The 26,765-nt window shown below is 36.4% G+C and overlaps 4 protein-coding genes across 6 annotated transcripts; 1 reads left to right on the top strand and 3 right to left on the bottom strand.

Moving 5' to 3' along the window:
* Positions 1-1,199: 1,199 nt before the first annotated feature.
* LOC105165067 (histone deacetylase-like protein) lies at positions 1,200-1,916 on the bottom strand. Its single transcript, XM_011083942.3, has 2 exons — positions 1,757-1,916; positions 1,200-1,667 (listed from the first exon to the last, which is right to left on the bottom strand). The coding sequence occupies exons 1-2, from the start codon at positions 1,837-1,839 to the stop codon at positions 1,331-1,333; spliced, it is 420 nt and encodes a 139-aa protein (XP_011082244.2). The 5' UTR covers positions 1,840-1,916; the 3' UTR covers positions 1,200-1,330.
* A 591-nt stretch (positions 1,917-2,507) lies between these two features.
* On the top strand, positions 2,508-5,966 carry DBP1 (DNA-binding protein phosphatase 1). 2 transcript variants are annotated; one of them, XM_011083605.3, is made up of 4 exons: positions 2,508-2,996; positions 4,135-4,341; positions 4,766-4,977; positions 5,128-5,966. In XM_011083605.3, the coding sequence occupies exons 1-4, from the start codon at positions 2,817-2,819 to the stop codon at positions 5,690-5,692; spliced, it is 1,164 nt and encodes a 387-aa protein (XP_011081907.1). In that variant the 5' UTR covers positions 2,508-2,816; the 3' UTR covers positions 5,693-5,966. The 2 variants fall into 2 exon arrangements, with proteins under 2 accessions (XP_011081907.1, XP_011081906.1); XM_011083604.3 differs by having other exon boundaries at positions 4,132-4,341.
* A 251-nt stretch (positions 5,967-6,217) lies between these two features.
* Positions 6,218-13,136, bottom strand: LOC105164819 (pleiotropic drug resistance protein 1). 2 transcript variants are annotated; one of them, XM_020694633.2, is made up of 24 exons: positions 12,628-13,136; positions 12,419-12,539; positions 12,237-12,325; positions 12,070-12,154; positions 11,830-11,989; positions 11,659-11,735; positions 11,529-11,582; positions 11,350-11,440; positions 10,944-11,245; positions 10,580-10,861; positions 10,163-10,479; positions 9,918-10,078; positions 9,718-9,821; positions 9,463-9,619; positions 9,265-9,372; positions 9,020-9,180; positions 8,618-8,950; positions 8,253-8,543; positions 8,099-8,182; positions 7,878-8,011; positions 7,426-7,653; positions 7,171-7,342; positions 6,820-7,074; positions 6,218-6,723 (listed from the first exon to the last, which is right to left on the bottom strand). In XM_020694633.2, the coding sequence occupies exons 1-24, from the start codon at positions 12,945-12,947 to the stop codon at positions 6,466-6,468; spliced, it is 4,344 nt and encodes a 1,447-aa protein (XP_020550292.2). In that variant the 5' UTR covers positions 12,948-13,136; the 3' UTR covers positions 6,218-6,465. The 2 variants fall into 2 exon arrangements, with proteins under 2 accessions (XP_020550292.2, XP_088737948.1); XM_088881822.1 differs by lacking the exons at positions 11,529-11,582; positions 11,659-11,735; positions 11,830-11,989; ... (2 more) ...; positions 12,419-12,539; positions 12,628-13,136 and having other exon boundaries at positions 9,020-9,186; positions 11,350-11,458.
* A 3,542-nt stretch (positions 13,137-16,678) lies between these two features.
* On the bottom strand, positions 16,679-24,285 carry LOC105164820 (pleiotropic drug resistance protein 1). The gene is made up of 24 exons (XM_011083606.3): positions 23,319-24,285; positions 23,075-23,195; positions 22,895-22,983; positions 22,688-22,772; positions 22,395-22,554; positions 22,232-22,308; positions 22,073-22,126; positions 21,899-21,989; positions 21,496-21,797; positions 21,116-21,397; positions 20,698-21,014; positions 20,459-20,619; positions 20,235-20,338; positions 19,991-20,147; positions 19,799-19,906; positions 19,547-19,710; positions 19,012-19,344; positions 18,624-18,914; positions 18,468-18,551; positions 18,250-18,383; positions 17,923-18,150; positions 17,656-17,827; positions 17,311-17,565; positions 16,679-17,108 (listed from the first exon to the last, which is right to left on the bottom strand). Exons 1-24 carry the CDS (start codon positions 23,642-23,644, stop codon positions 16,848-16,850), a joined length of 4,356 nt encoding a protein of 1,451 aa, XP_011081908.1. The 5' UTR covers positions 23,645-24,285; the 3' UTR covers positions 16,679-16,847.
* Positions 24,286-26,765: the final 2,480 nt, after the last annotated feature.

Below are 26,765 nucleotides of genomic sequence, written 5' to 3'. Positions count from 1 at the left end.
GATCGGATTTGAATTAATTATATGATAAAATATAATACATTAGTGGTGTGAGATTGGTGTATAGTTAGGAAAAATAACTAATGTATCACAGTTGCTATGTGATTGATTTGATTTGGCTAGACCTAATTTGAGATAGAAATTTTCTGTATAATTATTTGTCTTTTTATAGTGATTTCATGTTTACCTAATTTGAAAAGACCATCGTATAATCAGTACTAGAAAGCATTTTAATTTTCTCCTATTCACACCCACTAACAACCAATTGAAAATTTTCTTATTCAAATCAAATTTAGACGAACCTAACTAACCTCACATCATGTGCGAAATTATTAGCTCTCCCTAAACGGTATACTAAAAATATGACAAATTTATTATACTTATTCTGTAATTAATTCAATCAAATTCAAATTGAATTAGAATTTTATTTAATTGATTTGAGCAATTATCGGTACATCAAAGGAAGTACATCTTATTCAACAATCAAGTGTTGTTTTTTTTTCTTTGTTTGGGTGTCAAATGCTTTTTTTGAAGTTATCTTTAGAATTAGACTTTTAATGGAAGGATAGGAAATATGTTTTTTTTTTCTTTTTGTGTTTTCATGCATCTTTCTTTTCACATTTTTTTTATAAATTTAATATTAAATCATAACTATTTGATTAATATCTTGTTTTAAATAGTATTAATTATAAAATTTATTTACACATAATTAGATGCGCCACAAATTACTTAATATAACATGAATAGTTTTTGTGCATTCATTAATTTAGAATGGAAAATTAATTTTGTTCAATTATTAATTTTATTATTCTTTAATTCAATTAATACATATTATAAAAAAAATTAAAAATTATACAAACACGTGTATCAAGTGGTGATATTGCTTTTACTTCTTTCTATTTATTTTGGGGCAGACAGTACAAATTTCCTGTACTTTGTACTGCAGTTTGCATGTACTAACCTCCTCTCCATGTATTGACAATAGGTCCAATCAATTCCATCAACCCTCTTCATCTCCAAATATCTTCCAATTCAATCATCCAATCACGTTGTAAATATTAACGTGTAGTTATATAATTTTTATTTTATTTAAATACATGTAATACACTTATTATATAATTAATTATTTTTATTAAATTATATAGTAATTATTCTATGAATATATTGTACTTATTATATAATTAATTTTAGTCACGTTAAAATGAACATCATAATTTTCTAGTGTTCTATTACTTTTGGAAGATCTAACACTGTTTTTATGGAATCCCGAATCACAGCTTACTGTACCGTATAGCCTACAATTTTCATTCTGCAGCTATGATCATACAAAGTGTTACAAATAGAAACAACTTTTAGCTCTAGACCTGGCCACCACCTTCACTGGCGGCGCAGACTCGGAGAAGCCAGTGGCTTCCCATCTCCGCGGCGCCGAAGGCCGCGGAAGGTTCTCCGGCACGATGGTCTCGAGTGAATTAGGCCGCCACGGCTGGCAAGCCCTTCTGTCGCTCCACCTGATGATGATCTTGGACGCTGCTGACGGCATATCCGCTGCAATGGCTCTTTCTTGATCGCCCACCACCGCGAAATTCCCCAATTCCAGTCCAATAATCGCGCATGTTAACCCTAACAAGCATTGGCTCTTCCATGATCGCTCCCTTGCAGCAGGGTTGCTGATGAACAAAAATTTGAAGAAATCATAAGGCAAATATCAACAATGAAAATAGAAAATCGTGTTTTTATTGAATAACAAGAAACTCACCATGCGACTTCTGCAGGTCTCGAAATTGGGGAAGAAATAGGAGGGGGGAAAAGATTGAGGGTGCAATATGTTGAAATACCCATTTCTTACTTTGTGTTCCTTCTCTGGATATTTTGTTTGTGTTATATAGTGACTTTAACTTGCCGTCTTGCAACACTTTTTCCAAATCTTAGACGTGTTTCTTGAAAATGTTACTTGTTTAGTTTGAGCTGGCGGGACAAGGACATGTACATGTGTAGTGCACGTTTCAATTTTGGGTTTCTTTTAATAAATTAATATAGTAAGAAATAAACGCAAAAAATAAAAAGAAATAATATATTTTTTTTCTGTAAATAAGAAATAATATTATCTCACTATATCATTGATGGGATCATCTACAAACAAGATATTTTGAGAATTTTTTAATATTTAATTTGAAATTATATAGGTAATTATACCATTATTCTATTTATTGACCAACCACAGTGATATTGATAATAGTTGGGGGAGGTCTCAAGTCTCTACTCTACCAAATTGGGCTGCCCCATTACACTTTCTTGATCCAATTTAATAGGCCCAATTCAGTGGGCTTCAATTCTCTTTGTTGAGATGAAATCCAAAGTTATTGTGAAAAAAGATAATTATATATGTGCATGGGCAAAAAAGAAAGATGCCCTTCAAAAGCACACACGTCACTCACCAAACGTCACACGACACCGTTCTGTGTTTACACGTCACCCCCATCTCCCGTATATATACGCGACTACTCGCAACGCCACACTTCCTCTAAACCGACCCAATTACCAATATTCAACGCTTCCCCTCTCTCTCTCAGATCTCTTCCCTCTCTCTGTCTCTCTCTCTATATATACACCCAATCTGTATCTATTTATCTCACTGTTTCATTATAAAACCCTAGTCCCCAATTCGGAACCCTAGAACTTACTAACACTAGCCAAACTCTTGAATTTTGAGCTTCATTGGAATTGGATTTCCTTTTTCCTTTTTCTTTTTTCTTTTTTTCAATTGTTTTAAGTCAGTAGTTTGGAATTTCTTGGAGGAGTGATGGTTGAGATTTGTAATGGAGGGCAGTAGAGTGATTAGCAACAATGTCGATGGTAGCAGAGAGAACTGTAGCTCTGCCGATGGACGGCCGCCGATTCCCAACTCCATAGGCGGCCGAGGTGCCTACCGACACAGCTTCAACTCTAATGGGACCACGCCTTTGTGCACTAAGTCCTTAGTTCGTCACCCATCTTTGGTAATTCCAGTTAAAATTCGACTTTTTCTGTTTTCCTTTTTGTTTAATTTAATTTTAAGTTTGTATTTGTTGCCGCACGTTGTTTTCAAGCAATGCAAAATTTATTAATCTTGTAAGTTTGTAGGATTCATTTGTCGGTTCATTATTGTTGAAAACAGTTCGCATCTGAATCGAGTATGGATTGATCCTGTTGTCGTTTTGTCCAAGTTACTAATACAGTTAGTAGGTGTCATGGTGGTCTTTTTGTCATTGTGTTCAGCTACGGTTGTGGGATTGTAGAATCTTTAGGTTGGGTTCACGCGCTTGGGAACTTTACTGCTGCTGGGAGCAATTTCACTTCTGTTATAGGGAATAGATGATGTGGGATGAGACTATTCTTGGTGTTACCAAATTACTTGGGGTGTTCATTAATTTTTTGACATGCGTCATAAATGTGGATTTCTTTTGTCAGTCTCTTATTAGTTAGATTTATATGGAAAAATCAATTTAGAAAGAAGATACGAAAGTGGATCGTGTGCAAATCTTTAGGTGCTGGATGTGTAATGAGGTGTCTGTTGTAGAGTCTCTGCTTCATTGATTGTATAAGTACCCTTACAGATATACACAAATCTTCTGGCATTATTCAAACTATGCCACATGGAGGTTCTTCTTTTGTTCACTTGTTGACGTAATTATATAAGTGAGCTTTCGAGTTTCAAATGATCTGCCTTGGGTTTACTGTTATTCAAGACATTTTTAAATGTAATTTATTTTATGCTATTTTCACTTTCACTCTGCTAAGATATACTCAAATGGTTAACAATGTTGGGGGAAATGGAATGATAGAGATTTTATTTGGTCTTAAAGTTATGTAGGATATTCAACTGAACATAATGTATTGCTTTTGCTGTCAGTTTAATAGGCTATTTTGGGCTTTTCCTTGCTCTAGTAATACTAGCATGTTGCCTCTTGAACTAGATGTTAGAGTACCTTATATTGTTGTACTCCCGCTCTGCTAATAATTTGTCATATGTCTACACTCCCTTAATGTTTAACAACTCGAGTGAGCACATGCGTATCTTCTCCCTGTTTCTCAATTTTGTAAATTTACTCTATTTTCACTCTTGGGGGGATTACATTTTGACTAGAGCTTTAGCAGGTGAAGATCAGGTCCCCTGATATCTCAATTGAACCGAGACTGGGTGGAGATGATGGTGATGCTGAATATATGCCCCTGCTTCGCTCAGGTGCATGGGCAGACATTGGTTCTCGCTCAAACATGGAGGATGTCTATGTTTGTGCAGACAATTTGATGCATGATTATGGGTTGAATACTTTAAACAAAAGGCCTAGTGCGTTCTATGGGGTAACTCTTCTCTTCTGACATACTGATACTTCCTACATGTTTCCTTTTCCTATTCCACACATATCATTCTGATTGTTCCGTAGAATTGTCATTCATAGGCATACATCTTGCTTGTTACTTTTGACTAATATGCAGCAGGCTCCTTCCTACAATTTTCATTTTCTGGAAAAAAAATTCTGATCTAGACACAGACGTTTTCTGATAATTCAATTATTTCAAATGTTAGTTTAATGTTCACTTAGTAAATGATGACCTGCACATTGACGTGCGTATCAAATGGTTTTAGTTAAATGGTTAACTAAGAATTCAATTTGTGCCCATAGAATTGAGAAATTGCGATATTTATATTATGGAAAGTTGTTCAATTCATCTGTCGTCTCGTAAGCTTGCAACTCACGACATATATTTTCTAAATAATGGTCAGGTTTTTGATGGACATGGAGGAAAGCATGCTGCTGACTTTGCATGCTATCATTTGCCAAGGTTCATTGTTGAGGATGAAGATTTTCCACAGGAGATTGAGAGAGTGATGTCATCGGCATTTTTACAGACGGATACTGCTTTTGCGGAAGCCTGCTCTTTGGACACAGATCTTGCTTCTGGGACCACTGCTCTGGCTGCTATTGTAATTGGAAGGTTAGTATACTGGTAGTTACATAGATAATTGACTTGTTTTTTGTGGTTTTCGATGCAAAATAATGAGATATCCCTCTTTTAATTGGAGATTATTCTTCTGCAGAACTCTGCAACTGATTTGTCTTCTTAATGTCTCTTCACCCAATGCAGCTCTCTGGTGGTGGCCAATGCTGGAGATTGCAGAGCAGTGCTTTGTCGCCGGGGTAAAGCAATTGAGATGTCAAGAGACCATAAACCTGTTTGTTTGAGGGAAAGAAGGCGTATTGAAGCTTCAGGAGGCTACGTGTATGATGGCTACCTCAATGGACAACTCAATGTTGCTCGTGCTTTAGGAGACTGGCATATGGAAGGATTGAAAGGTCAAGATGGTGGACCCCTAACTGCGGAGCCTGAACTTATGAGCACAAAACTAACCGAAGAAGATGAGTTCCTAATCATAGGCTGTGACGGCATCTGGGATGTGTTTATGAGCCAGAATGCTGTGGATTTTGCTCGTAGAAGGCTTCAGGAGCACAATGATCCCGTGATGTGTAGCAGGGATCTTGTTGATGAGGCTTTGAAGCGAAAGAGTGGAGACAACTTGTCAGTAGTGGTCGTGTGTTTCCAGCAGCAACCACCTCCCAACTTGATTGTACCTCGTGGAAGAGTGCAACGGAGCATTTCTGCTGAAGGGTTGAAGGAGTTGCAAAGCTTCTTGGATAACTTAGATAATTGAGATGATCATGAAAGCTTTTGCCTCTTCTCCTCTTTCGTGCCTCTGCCTCAATTTGTTACCTTCGTAGTCTTTTCCTTATTGTTCTTGCTTGATGTTGAGAGAGAATGTAATTTCCAACTGTAACATATGCGGCTGTCTGACATGTATTTCTTTTCGCTTCCTTTTCTTTTTTTTGGTTGTTTTCCGTTTTCCTTTTTCGTATATCCTGCTAATTGTTATGCAGGCTAGGGTCGCATTTGACATTTGAATTAATGTTACCATTAACTTACTTCAACATAGTGAATTGGTATCTTGGTAGGCGGGTTTTTGCTTAACGCGAGCACGACGAAGTTGGTTACTTGCATGAGATCATTCTTCCATTAAGAAATGAGCAGCTATGGATTCTATTCTCCTCATATATCATCTCTAAGCATTTCTTTGAAAGCGGCAAGGGCACTCCCGCTCGCTCTTCTATTATGTGCTAAACAGAGAATAAGTCTACTTCTGACATCAAACTTTTATACTTAGAAGCTCGAGAACTCCGGATGAAGCAAAGCAGAAAGTACTTTCAGGTCCTCATGTATTAAAGAACTGTTTATACATGTAATGGTAGGAAAGAATAATTGGATTGCACCCAATTTGATTCAGGACAAGGGGAGAGAAATGAAGAAGGGGGCCAGATATGAAGAGCAAAAAGTACAGAAAATTAAGATTACAGGATAAGAGAGTTATGCTTTTCTGTCAAGAGCGTAATGTGTATTGCTAACCTCTATTTCCTAGGCATCTTCAAACTTCTATCGTGTCTGGAAGTTAAATACCTTGATGGAGAATGCAAAAATGAAGCCAAAAATCACACCTATTCCAGCTATAATAACAGCAACATATCCAACAAAGTCATGCTTGAATCCCAGATAACTCCTAATAAATTGCTCCACTGTTTCACCTGTGTCAAGCTTATCCTGGATATCTCCAAATTGTGAGGCTACTAATCCATACAATGTCCATGCCATTGGACACAAGTAGTAGTACCATCTCCACCACTTTGGAATTCTCTGTCACACCCAGAAAACAAGGAACAATAAATTAATAAATAAATATCGATGTATGTTGTTGCAATTATATATTAGTCTGCCAGGAAAATAACTTACAGTCTTTGGAATGATGAATCCTGAGAAAAGGTTCCATATTGCGTAGAATGCAGATGAGATTATGGCAGCTATGTTATGGTTGGGTGTTACAGCCACTGTCATCATCCCGTACAACGTGAAGTATAACAAGGTGAAGTACATGAAGAAAATGTACCAAAAGAACTTGGCAGGCGTCCAGTGAAAACCGATCATGGCATAAACTATGACACTGTAGACAAGTGTTTGGACCAACAGGTGGGGAAGTTCTACCACAACCTGCAGGAGAAACAAGACAAGAAGGATTTCTTTAAGCCACAGTTGATTCTTGGTCTTTTGGGTTCTGAAAATTTAGTAATAACTACTATGAAGTACCTGTCCAAAAGCATATGGCAAAGCTGAATACATCCCGGCTGCTCTTTCCCTGTAAAAGACTGTTCTCTCAATTGCTACAACTGGCTGCACTGATGCAGCGTTTTGTACTCCAAGAAATAGGACGGCAGCATACATGGAACCCATAGCGTTAATGATGTCTAATGAATTTCTCCTGGCAACAAATGATAGATATTAGTAAAAGAATGTGGAAAGTTTGGAGGTACCGGTTTCATGGTTTCATCATGTCTTGCTTACTTCTTGGAGCCAAGATTCCAGAATATTGTTCCAAACATGAGGGCAATGAAGGTCGTAAACAGGAGTCTCACGGCAATGTAAGGTGGGTTACGCGAATATGATAGATGCTGTTTCCAAAGGCATGCTTTGCATTGGGTGAAGAAAGATCGGGAGTAACGTGTAGGAAAGTGTAGATCTTCTGAACCAGGGATTGGTTTACTGAGTTCTGCTATCAATGCTTTATTTCTCCTGAGAGTGTCACCGAGGAAGACATACTAAAATCAATGTACTATGGTAGGATAACTGCTCAAAATTTGTATAAATTACTTAACAGCAATTGTTACAATTTATGTTAGATCTTTCATATATAGAGTTTTGTCTTCTTGGATAGATAAAAGTGGATTGATATTTGTAATTTTAGACCAGGTTCTCAAGCCGAAGACATCCATCCTGAGGTTTCGATATAGTATTACCTGTACAGTTCTGAGTTCTTGTAAACTTCAGCGAAATCAACTCCTAGAGCAACTTCTTGTGCTATTGAGGTTACCTCCAACATCCATGTTGCTGGATTATAACCGTTTTTAATTTTAGGAACTCCAGAAATCCCCTGGAGAGGAGAAAATCAAGACATGCTCGAAATGAATTGTGGTGAGCATTGGGAAGCTACAAAACATCATCTACTAATGAATCTCACCTCGAAGTATTGGATGAGCTCAGAACAATGCCATCCTAATGGACCAACATATATTTCTTCACCTCCTCGTTTTAGAAGCAGCAGCTGAATCCATTTACCCCTTAGTTTTTTCCCTTAGTAAGTAGTAGAAATTTGCAAAACAAACAACATCTACCTCATCAAAAGCATCAAATATGTCAATGCTTGGTTGATGGATGGTGCATACAACAGTTCGACCTGTATCCACTGTGTTTCTCACTGTTCTCATTACTATTGCAGCGGCTCTAGCATCAAGCCCTGAAGTTGGCTCATCCATGAAAATAATAGAAGGGTTGGCAACAAGTTCAACTGCAATAGTTAGCCTCTTCCGCTGCTCAGTCGAGAGGCCATTCACTCCTGGTAAGCCTACCAGCCCTCCCCTAAGTGGAGTAAGCTCAACAAGTTCCATGACCTCTTCAACAAACATCTGCAGTTTGTTTGTCAGTTGAAGATATGTATTTTCACCAAAGAAAAAGAACATATATCTGGATTAGAGATCACCTTTCGTGTTTCAGCATCTACATCCTGAGGCAAGCGGAGCCAGGCAGAATACTGCAGAGATTCATGCACTGTAACATGAGGAGAGTGAATGTCGGTTTGCTCACAGTATCCTGCAATGCGGGCAAATGTTTCTTGCTTCTTTGGGTACCCTGATATAGTGATTGTGCCATTGATGTATCCACTGTTTTTCCTCCCTGCTAACACATCCATCAGTGTGGTCTTACCAGCCCCTGTAACACCCATTAGGGCTGTCAAAACACCTGGTCTGAAAGCACCACTTATGCCTTTCAGAAGCTGCAGTTGATCCTCTTGAACACCACGAGCTTTCATTTCCTGTGTCATAAGGATTCTCTGAGCATCTCGGACCTAGTTATAGAAGAAACTACACAAAAATTGATGTACCTGTGGCATATCGACTGCATAGTGGATATCCTCAAAAGTTATCGACAAAGGTTGAAAGGGTAAAACCATTCCTTTCTTTCTATTTGGATCCGCTTCATTGATACTGTCCACTCTTGATGATGCAGACCTGGTATCAATTTGTTGAATGTTGTTGCCACCTCCTGGATCTTTCGATGTTCACACGTTAGTACCCATTTCCCTGATTTGCAATGAGGAATCATCAGACTTGAAAATTGACAACTTACCAGAATGACTCTCCCCTGTTGATGATTGTTGAGTATAATTGCCTGCAATTCTTGAGTTCCTTTCTGCCAATGTTTCCTCAGATAGAACTGCGTGGGATTTCCCAAATGCTGCATCAAGTACACAATTAATTAGTGATTTTAGATCATCTCGGCCTTGCACAACAGAATATTACAAATAAGCGACAGATGTATCCTTACGGTTGAGGTATGTTAGAGCCAAGGTGCACAAGAAATTGAAGAGAAGAACATATCCAATCAGAGCTCCAACTCCAATCCAATACCAATATGCATGTGGAAAAATCCCTCTAGACTTCAAAACTGAGACACCCACTGACTCGTTGGAGCCTGGAGGAACCTGGAATAGGCATTCTTGATGTCAAACTATACAAGTTCTTGCCCCCCCCCCCCCCCCCCCATTTCTTCCCTGCTATAACTGTAGGAAAAGTCACTTACATGGTTCCAACTCTTTCCAAGAAATTCGTTGACTGTTATAGCGTTCTGTCCATACATCATAGGTGAGATCCAGTAACCCCATATCCACCATTTTCTGATATTCTCTGATAGCAATTATCAAGAGTGAAGTCTCTTATGTCTATTCACAAATAGGTATAGGAATGGTAACTTTAATTTTCTGTATTTTAAAGTTTGCCTACCTCGTGTCAAAATGAATCCACCCAACACCAAAATTGCAATTAATGAGCCAGAGCCAAATGTATTGGCAACGATCATGTTTCTCCCCAGTGCACCCATCAAGCGAAATAGTGCAGAAGCCATCTGATTCACCCATATAAGAAGGAAAAAGTGCCTGAAAAACCTGCAATAATTCATCCCGCCTGTGAGATGAAACAAACTTGAAACTATTATGTATGGAAGTAAATTTTCACTGATGGAATAGTACCTTGTTGCATTAGAATCAAATCCGATGGGGTAATAAGTAACAAGCACCCAAATGGCAACATCAACGAATGTGATGGGGATTTTTAGGATCCATGCAGGCAAAGAGTATGCCCATGCAGGAAAGAAAAGCAGGTCCCGTTGCTTGTAAAAGACGGGAAGTTTTAGAATACTTAGTGCCATCTCTGAAAATCCGTTAAACATCAACGCAACAAGTGTATAAAAGAGAGCACCCATGAAAATTCCACCATCTGTCACTGTATCCTTGGGCATCTTAGTACGTAGGAATACAGTCATCGATATGAGACCCATGACAAGAAGCTGGAAACATGAAAAGAAAACGATCAATTAGATTATGTTTAGATATCTACCAATGTTTAATAGAAGAATCAGAGCTTTAGAGTTGTTTCGTGCCAATTACTTGCATCATCCTGAAGATGTAGACAGCAGAATTTCTCTTCATAAGGAGGTATTCCCGAGAAGAACAAGCTTTTAATACTTCTGTTTTGCTGAGACCATATTTGTTAGTAGTTAGAGCAGCAGGGTGGCTCTTAGCCTTGTCAAAAGGAATGGCAAGCTCATCGCCTATCTTTCTTCCAACATGGAATGACTGAAATGCTTCTGAAAATTCCTTGACAGAAACGAAACTATAAGGCTGATCTCTACGAGCCCAGTATTGTTCCTGATCTTTCCTTGATGTTACCTGCAAATTTTCACCATGGAAAGGTTGATAACGTCTCGGCTTTCTCTATGTATACAGAAAGCAGAAAGGTGATCGAATTTACTTCTTGCAAAAAGTCTGCTACTCCTTTTCTCTCAGGACATTTGAAACCTGTGCTCTCAAAAAACTCCAACACATTCTCCCGAGGACCTTGGTACACAATTCTTCCATCTGATAAAAGAATTATGTCATCAAATAGCTCATAAGTCTCTGGTGCAGGCTGCAGGAGGGAGATTAGAGCAGTTCCTTGGAGAATGTGGATGGATTGCTTTATTGAATTCACAATCTGGAATGTTGTCGAACTGTCCAATCCAGTCGATATCTCATCCATAAAAAGTGCTCGTGCTGGTCCAACCAACATTTCCCCTGAATCACATCGAACAGATTCATGAGAAACCTTTATACTTGTTCTAAGTGCTTTCGACTCTGTTATTTGAATTGCAAAGAAATCAATGTCTTTTTCCAGTTACCTATTGTCACTCTCTTCTTCTGTCCCCCAGATATTCCCCGAAACATTTCATTCCCAACAAAGGTATCAGCACAAATTTCAAGTCCCAAGATCTGTAAGTGACTAATACCAAAAGGTCAAGCAATTTGCACGTTTATCTCCAAAAAATTTCGGAGCTTAGAGTACTTTTTGACTCATTACCTTCAGAACGTAATCGGTCATAACGCTTGCCTCTTGCCCTTCAATAGATACAGCCTAGAACACAGGAAATCCATATTAACACATTTTCACAAGCAAGGAGGAGCAGAACGGGGCTCGTGTGATAGTTTACCTTCATGAAAATGTCGATATCAGGATCTGGTTTAATGTTTGCTTCTTTCTCTCTTCTCAGCAATTCAGCTATCATTTCTGCAGATTTCAAGAATTCCAACTTCAAAATCTTCTCAGTTATGTAAAAGAACATCACATATGAAGAGCAGTTAAAAAGAAAATTCTTGCTCACCATAACCAGCTCCAACTCCTTGGCACCTTGCTGAAAAAGCTAGTGTTTCTCGCACTGTCATTTCTCCCAAGTGAAGGTCGTGCTGACTTATGTAAGCTGCCGTCCGCTGTGGTATAAACTCATGCATTTCATGCCCGTTGTACGTTATTCTTCCTAATACCTAATCAAACCCAAAAACTTGTGATTTCAAACAATTCCACTACCTTTCTGATGTACCAAAAACAGTATTTCCATTCTTACCTTTAAATCTGAATCAAGTCTTCCTGCCAATGCTGATAGCAAAGTAGTCTTCCCAGAACCTGGCGGCCCTAGAAGCAGAGTCATTCTGCAGTTCCCAGTCAAGAAAATATGAAGTGAGCTGTCCATCATCAGGTCAAAAAACTGATTACTCCAACATTTATGCTCACCTTCCGGGCTTGATGATTCCATTGAGATCATGAAGAATGGACAGTGGTTTCTTTCGACTTGGTAGAATATGTAGGAAACTCAAGAAACCCTTCACAGAGGTAGACAAAAATTTAGGTCCACAGCAAACTTGAATTATGATTTGAGGAACTGAGAGATTATCATGAAACAAAATATCCATCACCTCCAAGATATTGGCAGTGAAGTTGAATATTGTGGGCAGCGCTCTACTACCAACATGAGCTTCTGTACTAACATTCAACCCCTCAAACCGAACTTCAATGGTCGGAAAATCAATCCCAACCCTGCATCCATCTCAAAATCCCATCACAAAACAGAAACACTATTCCAATCAAATGAATGTACTCCAAAGCACAACTACTCTATATTTACCTGTCCATACGCCGTTTGATCTTCAACAGAAACTTCTCATTGTCGTCTTGGGCAATCTTCACTAGCCTCTCAAGAAGATTCTTCCTCTCTATCAGTCCAAGGTTCTTGACATCCACTTCTCTCGGTTGGCCCTCGTCCTCAGCATATATGCCTCTCCTTATACGAGTATACGTCGGAAGCCTCTCCAGAGCAGCCCATTTCAGCGCCTCTTCGTCGTCTTCCTCTCGAGACGACCTCGAGAAAACATCCATGGAGGTGTTCCTCCATATGTTGGAACTGCTCAGCCGCCCACTGCTAATTCTATCCACATTTTCCATCATTTCAGCAGAAGTTGACAAGTATACTGCTGACCTGAAAAGTTTGCTAAGAGCTTCAAATCTCAATCTATCAATCAAGAAAGATGAATTTAAGAGATGGTTGATTCCAGGTCAGGGAGTAGGTTGGATTTGTTCTACATCTTGTGATTCACTTTAAATTATTCAAGAATTCTACATTACATATCTAATGATGGACTTCTTTATATAACTTGCAACTGGGAAATAAAGTATTAGTCAAATGCATGGCCCATGCACCGATGCAACTGCTGCGCCAATTAGGCGTTCCTGTTGTTCGGCTTCACAATTAAATGGTTGTGCGTTAGAACTCTATAAAATTCGAACTTATGTCGTTTCGTGTATTCATTGATTTGAATTATTGATTTTCTAATCAATATTTGAAAAAATAAATAAATATATATGTAGAGGCAACTGTAGCATTAATGATACTGATAAGGTTTTTAAATTATATATTAATTGTATTCATATCAAGATAATACAAAAAGGGGTATATGAAGTAAAAATCCGAAATCATAACAAAACTTTGAGAGTGGTATAATTAATACGTATACGCATACGTATGATTATGTTGGGTTTAAAGCTGCACCCAGAATTCCTTGGTCGATTACCTAATTTTATATTAATGACTGTAGTACGAGGAAAAATTCCCGGATTAATAAGGTGACGGCCACAGCGGGCAACCTTAAACATTTCCTAAATGCCTTAAATCCAAATTAAATACCTCCCCTCTCACCTATTATTTCTTAATTTAGTCGCTGATACCGAGATTTCATTAATAAATTAGAGGTCATGAGTTTGATCAGTTCAATTCAACTCTCACATGCATCCTTTTTTGTGTATATCTACCGCAGCCAAATATGATATTTTATTGATAAAATTTCCTCTAATTTTACATCTAAAATGGGGTTGAACTAATAAAAGACGACAACAACAACAGTGATAAAACATGCCAAACATTAGGTACCAAATCTAATGATTTGAAAATTTAAGGTACTAAAAGTGAGAGAGCAATATAATTAAGGTATTAAAAGTAAAATTATACCGTTTTATAACAAATGAAACAACAAATAATAAACTGTAGCACAAATTAAAAATAAATTACAAAACTATTTATAAGCAAATAAACCCATATATATATATATATGATCTCCAAATTAAGATTTTTACCAAATAAAAATAAAAATTGAACCTCAACTTTATTATTGAGACAAAAACCTGGTCGTCGGCGACATGGTTTAAAAATAGTTCTGAGTCAATGTTGCCACGGCCAGATCTGCATTGTCTTACCAAGTTACTTTTTGTGGGATGAATTGTTGATTTAAATTTTTTATAATTAATTTATATTATATATTATATATAAGAATACTATAGTACTATACTGCAGTTCCTTCAATTTAGTGTAGTTATATGTAAAGTTCTATGCAAAAGTTATGGTATTAATTTAAAATAAAAGGATTAAGTTGCTAATTTGCACCTGTTAATTGTTTTTTTAGTGCATCATTATCTAAAGTGCGAGAGAAGTGATTTAGAACGTAATAGAAAGAATGTACCTGAGCCTTTTGATTCGTGTGATATGGAAAAATATTAAAAAATTTCCTATAAAAATTTTAATATAAAAGATTATTCCTATGTTATGAATAATAACTCATACTGCCCCTAGTTAACCTGAGCCTGTTCTTTTTAAGAACAATGATTAAAATGCCCCTCATGTTCAACCTCGGCATATTAAAATATTACTTATAACATATCTATAATATATAAAATTAAAATTTCATATAGAAATTTTTTTTTAGTCCGTTTAATGTGCTCAATATTGATTTTAATTTTTTATAGAGTTTTTAGTCCTACAAGGCTTTAGAAAAAGAGTTAGATGTAATTATACTATATGAAGTATTACAATTTATTAAAATAAAATTATTTACAATAAAAATAAAAATATTATAATTATTATAATAATAAAAAATATTATAATTATAATTTAAAATAAATATAATTTATAAAAATTAAATTATTATTTAAAAAAATAATAATCAAACCCCCACCCCACCGTCCCCCCCTTAACCTCGTCTCCGAGCACCCCCCTACTTCCCCCCCCTCCACACACACACTGAGGGGGCGACGAAGATCGCCCTCTACTGGGTGACTAGGGGTGAGGGGCCGCGCCCTTCTAACCGCCGTTGTCTTCATTTAAAAAAATAATTATATATTATTTTAAAAATTTAAACTATATATAATATATATATAATTGGGTGAAACATTAAAATGGGAGAAAGAAGGATAAAATCATAAAAGAATTACAATTACTAGACATTTATTTGTAGTCAATGCGCGTGTATCACAATTTCTGATTTCGGAATGTTTTTCTAATTTTTTTTCATATCACAGAAAAAGTAATTGATATTAATATTTTATAATTTTTCTTTTTGTATATTTTCAGTATGGAGTTCTTAATTTTTCTCATAATAAAAATAAAAAATAATTTTGTTAATAGTTACAAGCAGTCCTATTATAAATTATATTATCTTGACGTATCTTGTTACGTTACACGACTTCACAGTCATGATTACTTAATGAGGAAGTCGTGCAGTGTACGTTTGTGTTTTGATCTTTATGGGTTTTTTTTTTCCCTCATCAAATTCTAGAATGTTTCATCATTAAATTCCTTTATATTGTTTGAAGAAATAAATATTTAAACCTAAGAATTTTAAATTCGAAATAATGAATATACTATTTTTTTTGTATAATTCTATGTTATTTGTTATTTTAAATTACTTTTAAAAAAATTTTAAATTTAATTAATATGAAATCATTTAAAATTATGATACAACTGATCCGTTCATTCAAATACAGCCATACCATGTTCAATCAACATTTCTTTTACTTCCCAATAAATAATAATTATTTTAAAAATTCATTGTTGATTCTATTTTTTTATTTATTTTGAATATATTTATAAATTTTAAAATATTAATATTTGAGTTTCAATATAATTAATGATATATTAATGAATCGAATCATTAATTCTGATATCAGCATATGCATCATCTCCTAATATTTATATATCAAATAAAATACTAATCATTTCGTCTGATCTTAAGAATTCAAAGTTTGAATTTGTCATACAATGTCGCAATCAAACTTAGTCCAACATGTTTATTTAGAAATTGTCTTCCGATTGGAATATTATCAACCAGTAATCGCAGTCGTCGATGAGACCAATGTACGATGTTGCATTAGATACACTCTACAATTTTATCCAATAAAATATATAAATATCAATTGAAAATTGATCATCCGTTGAATTCTTCAACATAATATTTTATACATTAATATTCCACCTTTTGTTATTGGATCCGCCTTGTCCCAACCCTATTTATAGCTGGGCTTTTACACATAATTGTATGTATTTTTAGTAAATTTATTTAAAATATCTTATAAGATCATACCATTCATAAAATATTTGTAGAGCTTATAAATAAAGATTAATAGAAATAAGATTTTAAAATAAGTTGAGAATTCGGAGTTTATGAGTTCCAAACATCTTATTTCTGGATCTTATAATTTTATTTTTTTAAAAATTTTACAAAATACGTTTCAAGATGTTTTAAAGAGATTATAAACGTAAACAGAACATAGTCTAAGGTAAGATATAATATAAATTTGCAATAAAAGATCTATCTATCAGTTGATGATGGAGATTAATTTACTTGCAGAAATTCAGAGAAAAAAATGGGGAAATTGATTTACTTGCAGAGATTTGGAAAAGTAAAAGAAGCAGAAGAGAAGAAGATTTCTAACACTCTCTAAATATTTGTACTGGCTAGTATGCATATCATATGTATGGATTCTTGAATCCAAATTGTTGGGGGGGGGGGGGTTGTGATCCTATCTTTTCTGGAAGTTAAAGACTCTGATGGAGAAGGCAAAAATGAAGGCGAAGAGCACAGCTATTCCAGCGATGATTACAGCGACATACCCCACGAAGTCATGTCTGAACCCGAAATAGTTTCTTACAAATTCTTCAACTGTTTGATCATTATCATCCAGCTGAGCTTTTATGTCTCCAAATTGTGAGGCAACCAATCCATATAGTGTCCAAGAAATGGGACAAACGTAATAGTACCATCTCCACCACACTGGGATTCTCTGTCACCAAATGCAAGAAAAATGATTTTTGTTTAAGCCCATGAATCTCTGTTACTGATACATGCATTTGAGGGGTGATGTTCTGTTGCAGATGCCACATTCACATCATGTGTATGTGATATATAAGTCGTGTGGATTTTATATACGTGGTGTGCGTATGTGAAGTGAAATATGGAACATGGTTTTGCATGAGGATACTTACTGTCTTGGGAATGATGAATCCGGAGAAAAGGTTCCATAATGCATAGAATGCTGATGAAACTATGGCGGCTATGTTGTGGTTTGGAGTTACGGCCACTGTCATCATTCCGTACAATGTGAAGTACAACAAGGTGAAATACATGAAGAAAAGGTACCAAAGGAACTTGGCAACGGTCCACTCGAATCCGATCATTGCATACACGATGACACCGTACACGAGTGTCTGAATGAGAAGGTTAGGGAGTTCAACCACAGCCTGCAGAACAAGTAAATTGATGACAATGCTACGTTATTACATATTCATTATAGCTTTTCAAGATGTTCTTGCATGGATTAGTGATATTACCTGTCCAAATGCATATGGCAGAGCTGAATACATCCCTGCTGCTCTTTCTCTGTAGAAGACCGTTCTCTCGATGGCAACAACTGGTTGAACTGATGTAGCATTCTGTACTCCAAGAAACAGAACAGCAGCATACATGGAACCCATTGCATTAAATATATCTTGCTGCTTTTTCCTGCAATCATGCATATGAACATATTGAGGGATTATCAGTTCAGTAAAATATTTTGCAAGACTGCAGTTGATTTTGGTTCCGATCCATATACAAACCTTTTGGAGCCAAGATCCCAAAAAATAGTTCCAAACATTATGGCTATGAATGTTGTAAACAGCAGTCTGACTGCAGTGTATGGGGGGTTTCTCCAGTATGACCAATGTTGTTTCCATAGGCAAGCCATGCATTGTGTCCAGAAAGATTGAGAATAATGCGTTTGGAAGTATAGATCTTTTGAACCTGGGGCAGGTGTGCTGAGTTCCTTGATCAGTGCTTTGTTTCTCCTGAATTATTCATCAAGGAGGTTGAAAATAAGTCAGCCCCTGTGTGGTTTTGCTGACATTTGCATGATGATAGATTTATCACATATTTTCTAGTATTACCTGTAAAGTTCTGAGTTTCTGTATACTTCAGCAAAATTAACGCCAAGAGCTGCTTCTTGTGCTTCTGAAGTTACTTCCAGCATCCACGTAGCTGGATTATAGCCATCCTTGATTTTACTGATTCCATCGATCCCCTGTGGATAGGCCAATATAAAAGCATATTATTGTTACTGAGGATAGTGTGGCAGCTCAAATACACCTTTTAATAATTATCTTACCTCAAAGAATTTGATGAGCTGAGAAGAATGCCGGCCTAAAGGACCCACGTATATCTCTTCACCTCCTCGTTTGAGTAGTAGTAGCTGCATTTATTTATAGCTCTTTACTTGGTATGGTATAGAAGACAGATCAAAGAATGTCGGCCAGATACGTACCTCATCAAAAGCATCAAAAATGTCAATGCTTGGTTGATGAATGGTGCAAACCACAGTTCGACCTGTGTCCACCGTGTTTCTCACTGTTCTCATTACAATTGCAGCTGCTCTAGCATCAAGTCCTGAAGTTGGCTCGTCCATGAATATAATAGAAGGATTGGCCACAAGTTCGACTGCAATAGTTAGCCTCTTCCGCTGCTCAGTGGAGAGACCGTCCACACCGGGCAAGCCTACGAGTGCATCCCTCAATGGAGTAAGCTCAACAAGTTCCATAACCTCTTCTATGAACATCTGTATGTAGTTCATTTATTGGTCTGGGGTCAGTAAAACTTCTGTATCATTTTTTTCCGTAATAATTTCAAGAATATATTTAACAAGCAGAAAGCACCGTTCGTGTTGCAGCGTCAACTTCAGGAGGCAAGCGAAGCCAAGCAGAAAACTGCAGGGACTCATAAACTGTAACATGAGGTGAGTGAATGTCAGTTTGCTCACAGTATCCTGCTATACGTGCAAAGGTTTCTTGCTTCTTTGGGTACCCTGATATTGTGATTCTCCCATCAATATATCCTCCTGTTTTCCGACCTGACAAGACATCCATTAGCGTAGTCTTTCCTGCCCCACTAATACCCATCAGGGCTGTCAAAACTCCTGGCCTGAAAGCACCACTGACACCTTTCAAAAGCTCTAGTCTCTCCTCTTGTATGCCATGAGCCTTCATTTCCTGTGAGCATAAACGTGATTTAGATAGGTACAATCTAACCAGTATAAGTAGATTATTATTGCACTATGTGGAGACAATAACTGAGGGGAAACACAGAAACATGGAGAAGCAAGAACTAATGTGAAATCCTAAATTATATGGAGGTTGCTCATTTGGCACTTCTATCAGGTGAACTTAAATTCTCAGGGGAAAAAGAAGTTACCTGTGGCATATCTACTGCATAATGGATATCATCAAATGTCATCGAAAGAGGTTCAAAGGGTAAAATCATTCCTCTCTTCCTACTTGGATCGGCATTACTGATGCTGCCCACTCTTGATGACATAGATCTTGCTGATACACTCCTCTGGACATCATCTTCCCTCCCTGCAAATATGTTATCATTTGAATTAGTTCTAACTACTTTGGATTAATTGTAAATTACCCATAGCACCATACAAAGTGAATTACTTACCAGAGGTTCTCTTTCCTCTGGATGACAGTTCAATAGGCTCGATTCTTTTGCTTGCAGTCCTCTCTGCTAATGTTTCTTCTGATAGAATAGCTTGTGGTTTCCCCAATGCTGCATTCGATATGCCAACTTTTCTCATTTTGATCTAAAAATAATATGACTGAATCATATGAACATGTTGAAAAGAACACATACGGTTGAGATAAGTTAGAGCCAATGTCACTAGGAAATTGAATAGAAATGCATATCCAATAATTGCTCCTAGACCAATCCAGTACCAACGTGCTTCTGGGAAAATCCCTCGAGCCTTTAAGATTGACACACCAACTGGTTCCGTTGCGCCAGGAGGAATCTGTAAACCATATGTTTCATTGATGTTAATTTGCTTAGATCATCGCCTTGTCCTCCATAAACTCCAAAATATACAGAAGATTCTTACATGGCTCCAACTCTTTCCAAGAAATTCATTCACCGCAATGGCATTCTGCCCGTACATCAAGGGTGAGAACCAGTAACCCCATATCCACCAACTTTTAATATTATCTGATAGAGAAGTAGGTATAGCTTATCAAATTTTGATCAACACGAGGAGTAAAGCATCCAGTGTGATATAAGGTCTTAGTATGCTATGTATGGATTTCTCTAAATATATTGTTTCAATACCTCGTGATAAAATGAATCCACCTAAGACAAGAACTGTGAGTAATGCACATGATCCAAATGTATTTGCAACTATGATGTTTCTTCCTAGTGCACCCACCAAACGGAACAGTCCGCCAGCCATTTGATTGATGACTATAAGCAGAAGCAATTGTTTGAAAAATCTGCAATCGGAAGAACTGAGAGACTAAGAATCTGCATACATTTTATATAAACATATTAGTGAAGTACAAAGAATTTACCTTCCAGCATCAGAATCATATCCAGTGGGATAATAAGTCAGTCCCACCCAAATGGCAACTTCAACAAGTGTGATGGGAATTTTAAGGATCCATGCTGGTAGAGAATATGCCCATGGAGGAAAAAACAGAAGGTCGCGTTGCTTGTAAAAAACCGGAAGTTTGAGAATGCTGAGAGCTAGCTCTGAGAATCCGTTGAACATAATCATTATAAGGGCATAAAAGAGAGCACCCATGTAAATTCCACCATCAGTTACTGTATTCTTAGGCATCTCAGTGCGCAGAAATACTGTCATTGATATGCTACCCATAAGGATAAGCTGCAAAGGGTAAAGAACATTGATTATGCTCAAACCAAACACTCAGACATAGATATTTGCAATTATGATTGATGTCTAATAACACTTCTACATCCACTTACTTGTATCAATTTGAATATATAGACGAACGAATTCCTCTTCATCAGCAGAAATTCTCTAGCTACACAGGCTTTTAGAAGTTCCTTCTTGCTAACGCCGTATTTAACAGTGGTAAGGGCATCACGATGGCTCTTTTCCTTGTCAAAAGGAACAGCAAGCTCATCACCAAGCTTCCGCCCGACATGGAATGACTGAAATGCTTCAGAAAACTCCTTGGAAGACACATAACTGTAAGGCTCATCTTTGTGTATCCGATACTGCTCTTGATCTTTCTTTGACGTCACCTAAAATTTCCAACGGCAAAGAAGTTCCAATCATTTCCAATTTCTTTAAGGCTGTCTGAGAAAGTAAAAGGAAATGATGGAAAGCACATAAGGTTTACTTCTTGCAAAAAGTCTGCTACTCCTTTTCTCTCAGGACATCTGAAACCCATAAATTCAAAGAATTCTAGTACGTGTTCACGGGGACCTTGATATACAATCTCTCCATCTGATAAAAGGATTATGTCATCAAATAAGTTATACGTCTCTGGTGCAGGCTGCAGGAGTGAGATTACAGCAGTTCCTTGTAAAATGTGGATGGATTGCCTTATTGAATTCACTATCTGGAAAGTTGTTGAACTATCCAAACCAGTCGATATCTCATCCATAAATAGCGCTCTTGCTGGCCCAACCAGCATTTCCCCTGACATACATTACAATTAAATTCATCAAGTCCCCAAGTCTTTACATATTCTGATGGATCATTAAGGTGAAAAAATATAGCTCCCAGTGAAATAATACTACCTGTCGTCAATCTCTTCCGTTGCCCTCCAGAAATTCCTCTCACCATTTCATCACCAACTAAAGTATCAGCACAGACCTCAAGCCCCAAAATCTGTGAACGGAAGTTACTGAAGATATCAAAGTGATTTGACGTACATCTTTGAGGCAAGAGGACGGTATTTTATAACTTGTTACCTTGATTATGTAATCTGTGACGACACTTGCGTCCTGCCCTTCAATTGATGCTGCCTGTAGGATGAAAGACCAAGAAGATATATGATGAGTCGTCTGTGAAATACAATTTATGGCTGATAACAAGCATGATAAGAACTTTTCCCTTAAGCTAATCATAACCTTCATGAAAATATCAAGATCAGGGTCTGGCTTAATGTTTGCTTCCTTCTCTCTTCTTGACAACTCGGCCAGCATTTCTGAAAATTTCAAAAAGAGCAATTAATATATACTAATCTGTATGATTGCAACATATGATTTAGAAGAAAGTGAAATTCTTACTGACCATAACGAGCTCCAACTCCTTGACATCTTGCCGAAAAAGCCAGTGTTTCTCTAACTGTCAATTCTCCTATATGCAGATCATTCTGACTAATGTATGCTGATGTCCTTTGTGGTACAAACTCTTCCATCTCATGACCATTGTATGTTACTCTTCCAGATACCTGTGGAACTCAGTACAAGTGCATAAAATTTAGAGGTGGAAGTCGTTTTCTTATCTTTCCAGTTCAACATTATATTTCTTAGGATACTGCTTCAGATCATCAACATTTGTAACTGGGAGATCTGTTTCCTTACTTTTAACTCTGGATCCAGTTTTCCAGCCAAGGCTAACAGCAATGTGGTTTTTCCGGAGCATGGCGGCCCTAAAAGCAGCGTCATTCTGCAAACAGGAGTGATCTTGTTGAAGGAAAAGATCAACTAAAGCTTGGAACAACTAACAGAGGAATAACAGGTACAAAGGGTTGGATTTAAGTACAAGAGCTAACAAAACTGTCTGCTCACCTGCCAGGTTTGATGATTCCACTGACATCATGCAGAATTGGTAGTGGTTTCTTCCTACTTGGAAGAACATGAAGATAACTCAAGAAACCCTGTACATAATTAAAGCAAATAGAGACAGAAAGGTCAGATATTCAGGCCAACATTGTTTTGATGGTAATATGTCTGAATGAACTGAATCACCTCCAAGATATTAACAGTAAAGTTGAACACAGTAGGCAGAGCTCTGCTGCCAACATATGCTTCTGCATCAACATTCAAGTGCTCATATCGGACTTCAATTGTCGGAAAATCAAGACCGACCCTGGATCAAATTTCAGAAGAAGTGTAAACTAACAACATTATGCATCAAAGTTGATATCCTAATGCAGAAAACATCCCCAAGAATGAGATGAACAGAATTCAGCACATCTCTTCTTGAAATTACCTCTGAATACGTTCCTTGAGCTTCAGCAAAAACTTCTCATTGCCTTCCTCTGCAATTCTCAGCAGCCTTTCTACAAGATTCTTTCTTTCAACAAGTCCAAGATTCTTTATATCGATTTCTCGTGTTTTACCCTCTTCTTCTGTAAATATGCCTCTCCTTATACGAAGATTTGTCGGAAGTTTCTCCAGCGCCGCCCACTTCAATGCCTCTTCATCGTCAGCCTCCCTAGAAGACCTCGAAAACGCTTCCATCCCAGTGTTCCTCCATATATTTGAACTACTTAAGCGTGCGCTACTAACTCTGAATATGTCACCACCTTCCATCATTACTTCATCAAACTCCCCTGAAGCTGCACTGGACAACTTCCACACCACCGAAACGAAGCTGAAACAGCTATTTGCTGCTCTGTCTCTGTCCTGGGATCCTTTTATAGGTAGTGATATGGCAAATTGTATACATTAATTATTCACAATAAAATAGTAATTTTTCCAAACACGTATGCTAAACTTCATGGAAACTCATAAACATGACATATACTATTTTAGTACGTGCTGTGAGCTATGTCTTGAAAATGCTCATGATGCCAAACGTTTTCGCCTTTTATGACAGTTAGTTGTTGCCTTCAGAATCATCATCTGTCTCCACTACTTGACAGCTTCTAGCTTTCTTCATAGATTCCCATTTCACCTAATCCTTTTTTCTTTTCTCCACCCTCTACCTTGCTTTGTTTACAATTCATCAACATTCATTAATCCCACTTACAGCTCACTTTGTGTTCAAGTAAATCATTGATTATTGAAGCAAAAATCTATCTTTCGAGACGGACCACTTGTTTCCGTCTCAAATAGTAAAGTCAGGTAGACATAGAACCAACAAGATGTTGTTGCTTTCCTGGACTGATCCTCTTTCCTCGTTGGTTCAAAAACTATAGGATTGTGGCTGTCCTCTCCCCCCTCAAATGATGCAAAAATCTCAGTGTCACAGAATCCGTGGGGGATATGTTGTGTGTTGAATATTAGAAAACTAATCTGAATTTGTGAGCAATCATATTTAAAATAAAAGCCAACTGGATGTATAAAATAAGAGTGTGTCACATGGTGTGTGGATTTCTTATTTCTGTCTGCCCAAGAATAAGCATATGCAGCATATTGATTGAGAGCTAGAGACCGCATTTCCTTCCTGCTTGAAATGACATCACATCCTTCAATCAAAATGGTGTGAATATTTTGCTGAAGCCTCTCATTCATCATGGCTTACGTTTTTGCACTTACACCCTTCTTTTGCCACAGTTTTTGACACGGGTTCACAATTATAGTATGGGGAGATTTCCATTACACGCCCCTTGGAATTCGGGATATTGCTGAAAGGTCCCTCACTTTTGGATAATTGTACTAATAATCATACTTTATGTTATAAATTTCCTTTTGACTAATCTGGTTTTACGCGGAAACATCTGATTTAAATCTCTGTTCCGTTATTTGTCTCATTTTATGTGTGTTATTATAATTTATTTATCGTTGCTAGCTATATTGATATATTGGTCGAATGAGGTATTATTTAATGTATCGAGGTGAATTATTATTTGCTGTTATTAGTAAAAAAAATCTCTACTAACGAAACTTTGAATTCGTTTGGTACTTTTAAATTCAAAATATTTCAAATTTATTCGTTCCAAATAAGAATTATGTTTCGCTAAAAATTGATGAATTTTAAATTAATTCCAATATGAAATTATTTGAATTTTTTTTTATTGTTGTCTTAACCCCGAACCCTACATCACAATTGTCCTCTAGTCGTAAAGAATCTTCTCCACCTCGAATATGAATTTATTGGGGGAAGAAACATAAAAAGAATTATAGAAATAGGTCAAATTGTCTGGAAAATAGATTTAATTTAATTGATAAAGTTGAAGTTCATTATATAAGTAAAATGTTATTTTACTGTATAGTAAGCATTGTTTAAATTTAATTTATTTAATATTATTGAATAATGTTGTAATTATCTTTATTAGATATTGATAATTAATAAAAATAATTGTAATCGATTTATTTTAATTAATAATAATTCATTAGTACGATTAAAAAAAACAAGGTAGAAAGGAAGTATTGTCAAAGGTATTTAGTCAAATACATTAATGTTAGCTTCATGCAAGCTGGGTCTGTCTCCCTTCTAGAAGTTACATGTCAATTTTTTTTTCTTTTTCTTCTTTGAATTTATGTATAAAATATTATAATAAAATTTAATTTAATTAATAAAATTAAAATTTCATAAACATTATAATTATGGAGTCAAATCCTATTAATATATATACGACTGTTGGTGTATTATAATAATAATTACTGAGTTATTTTAATAATAATTATTAATTTTTACATATATATATAATATTGATTGTTGATATGTTAATCGGTACAGTTATTAATTATTAAATTATAATGTAACTTTAATCGATTCGTTAAAAAAAAAAAACAGTCTCATAATTAGCATTTCAAGAATGATGCAAATCATGCAAGAGAGTGGGAAGATTATGAGTCGTTAATTATAAACACGACAAGCATGAACCCGATATTAATTATATCTGGTGAGATGGGGGGTAATCATCTGGATCCATGCATGATCATCATGATCATAATCATGATCGTGATCATGATCATGATCTCAACCCTCCACTACAAACCCTAGTGTGTACTAAATCCCATTGAATCCTAAGAAGATTTGTCGGTTCAAAGTCAACTTAAATATCATAAATAATAATTTAAAATAGTTTTAATTTTGGGTACACGCATCCCTCTTAATTATGTGTGCATGTGCATGTGCACCTACGTTACAGTACACTACACACCTCTTCTCAATTTACCTTTGACTTTTTTATTTCTCATTTCAATTACTAAAAACTAATAAATTATTTATACTTATAGTATAATAATAATAATAATAAATAAAATAATTGCCCCACCGGGATTCCCAAGATTTTCCGTAATTGCAAAAGGCATCTGGCTTTGGGTTGGGATTCCCAAAACTTTCTCTAATTGCAAATCGAACCCGCAGTTATCCCAATACCTTGTCTGAAACCGTGGTATGGTATAAAAGTTATGGGATTCCTACAAGTCAGCAGTTATTTTATATAAGTTTATTTATAATTTAGCTGACATTTTGAAATTTTTTATTTATTATTATGAAGCCAGACAAGATATTCATAATCTTTTTCAATGCTGATTTTGCTCCACGCAATTTCTTTCGATTTTGGAGGAATATATTTGATACATCAAACCTTAATCACCACAATCTACATAGGGTTCTTGACTGCGTAATGAATTGTAACTAACACGTTCTTCTTAGCTAACTTGCAAGATCAATGGGTCTTGTTCGATTGATAAGGTTGTTGTCTTATAATTAATATGTTGTGAATTCGAGTTCCACGAATCTGGGTACATGTCAATTTCTATA

Source organism: Sesamum indicum, linkage group LG6, assembly GCF_026168435.1.
Source record: "Sesamum indicum cultivar Baizhima isolate 11 linkage group LG6, ASM2616843v1, whole genome shotgun sequence".
Lineage (NCBI taxonomy): Eukaryota > Viridiplantae > Streptophyta > Magnoliopsida > Lamiales > Pedaliaceae > Sesamum > Sesamum indicum.
Note: the sequence above shows the minus strand (reverse complement) of the source record. Positions and strands in the feature narration are given on the sequence as shown.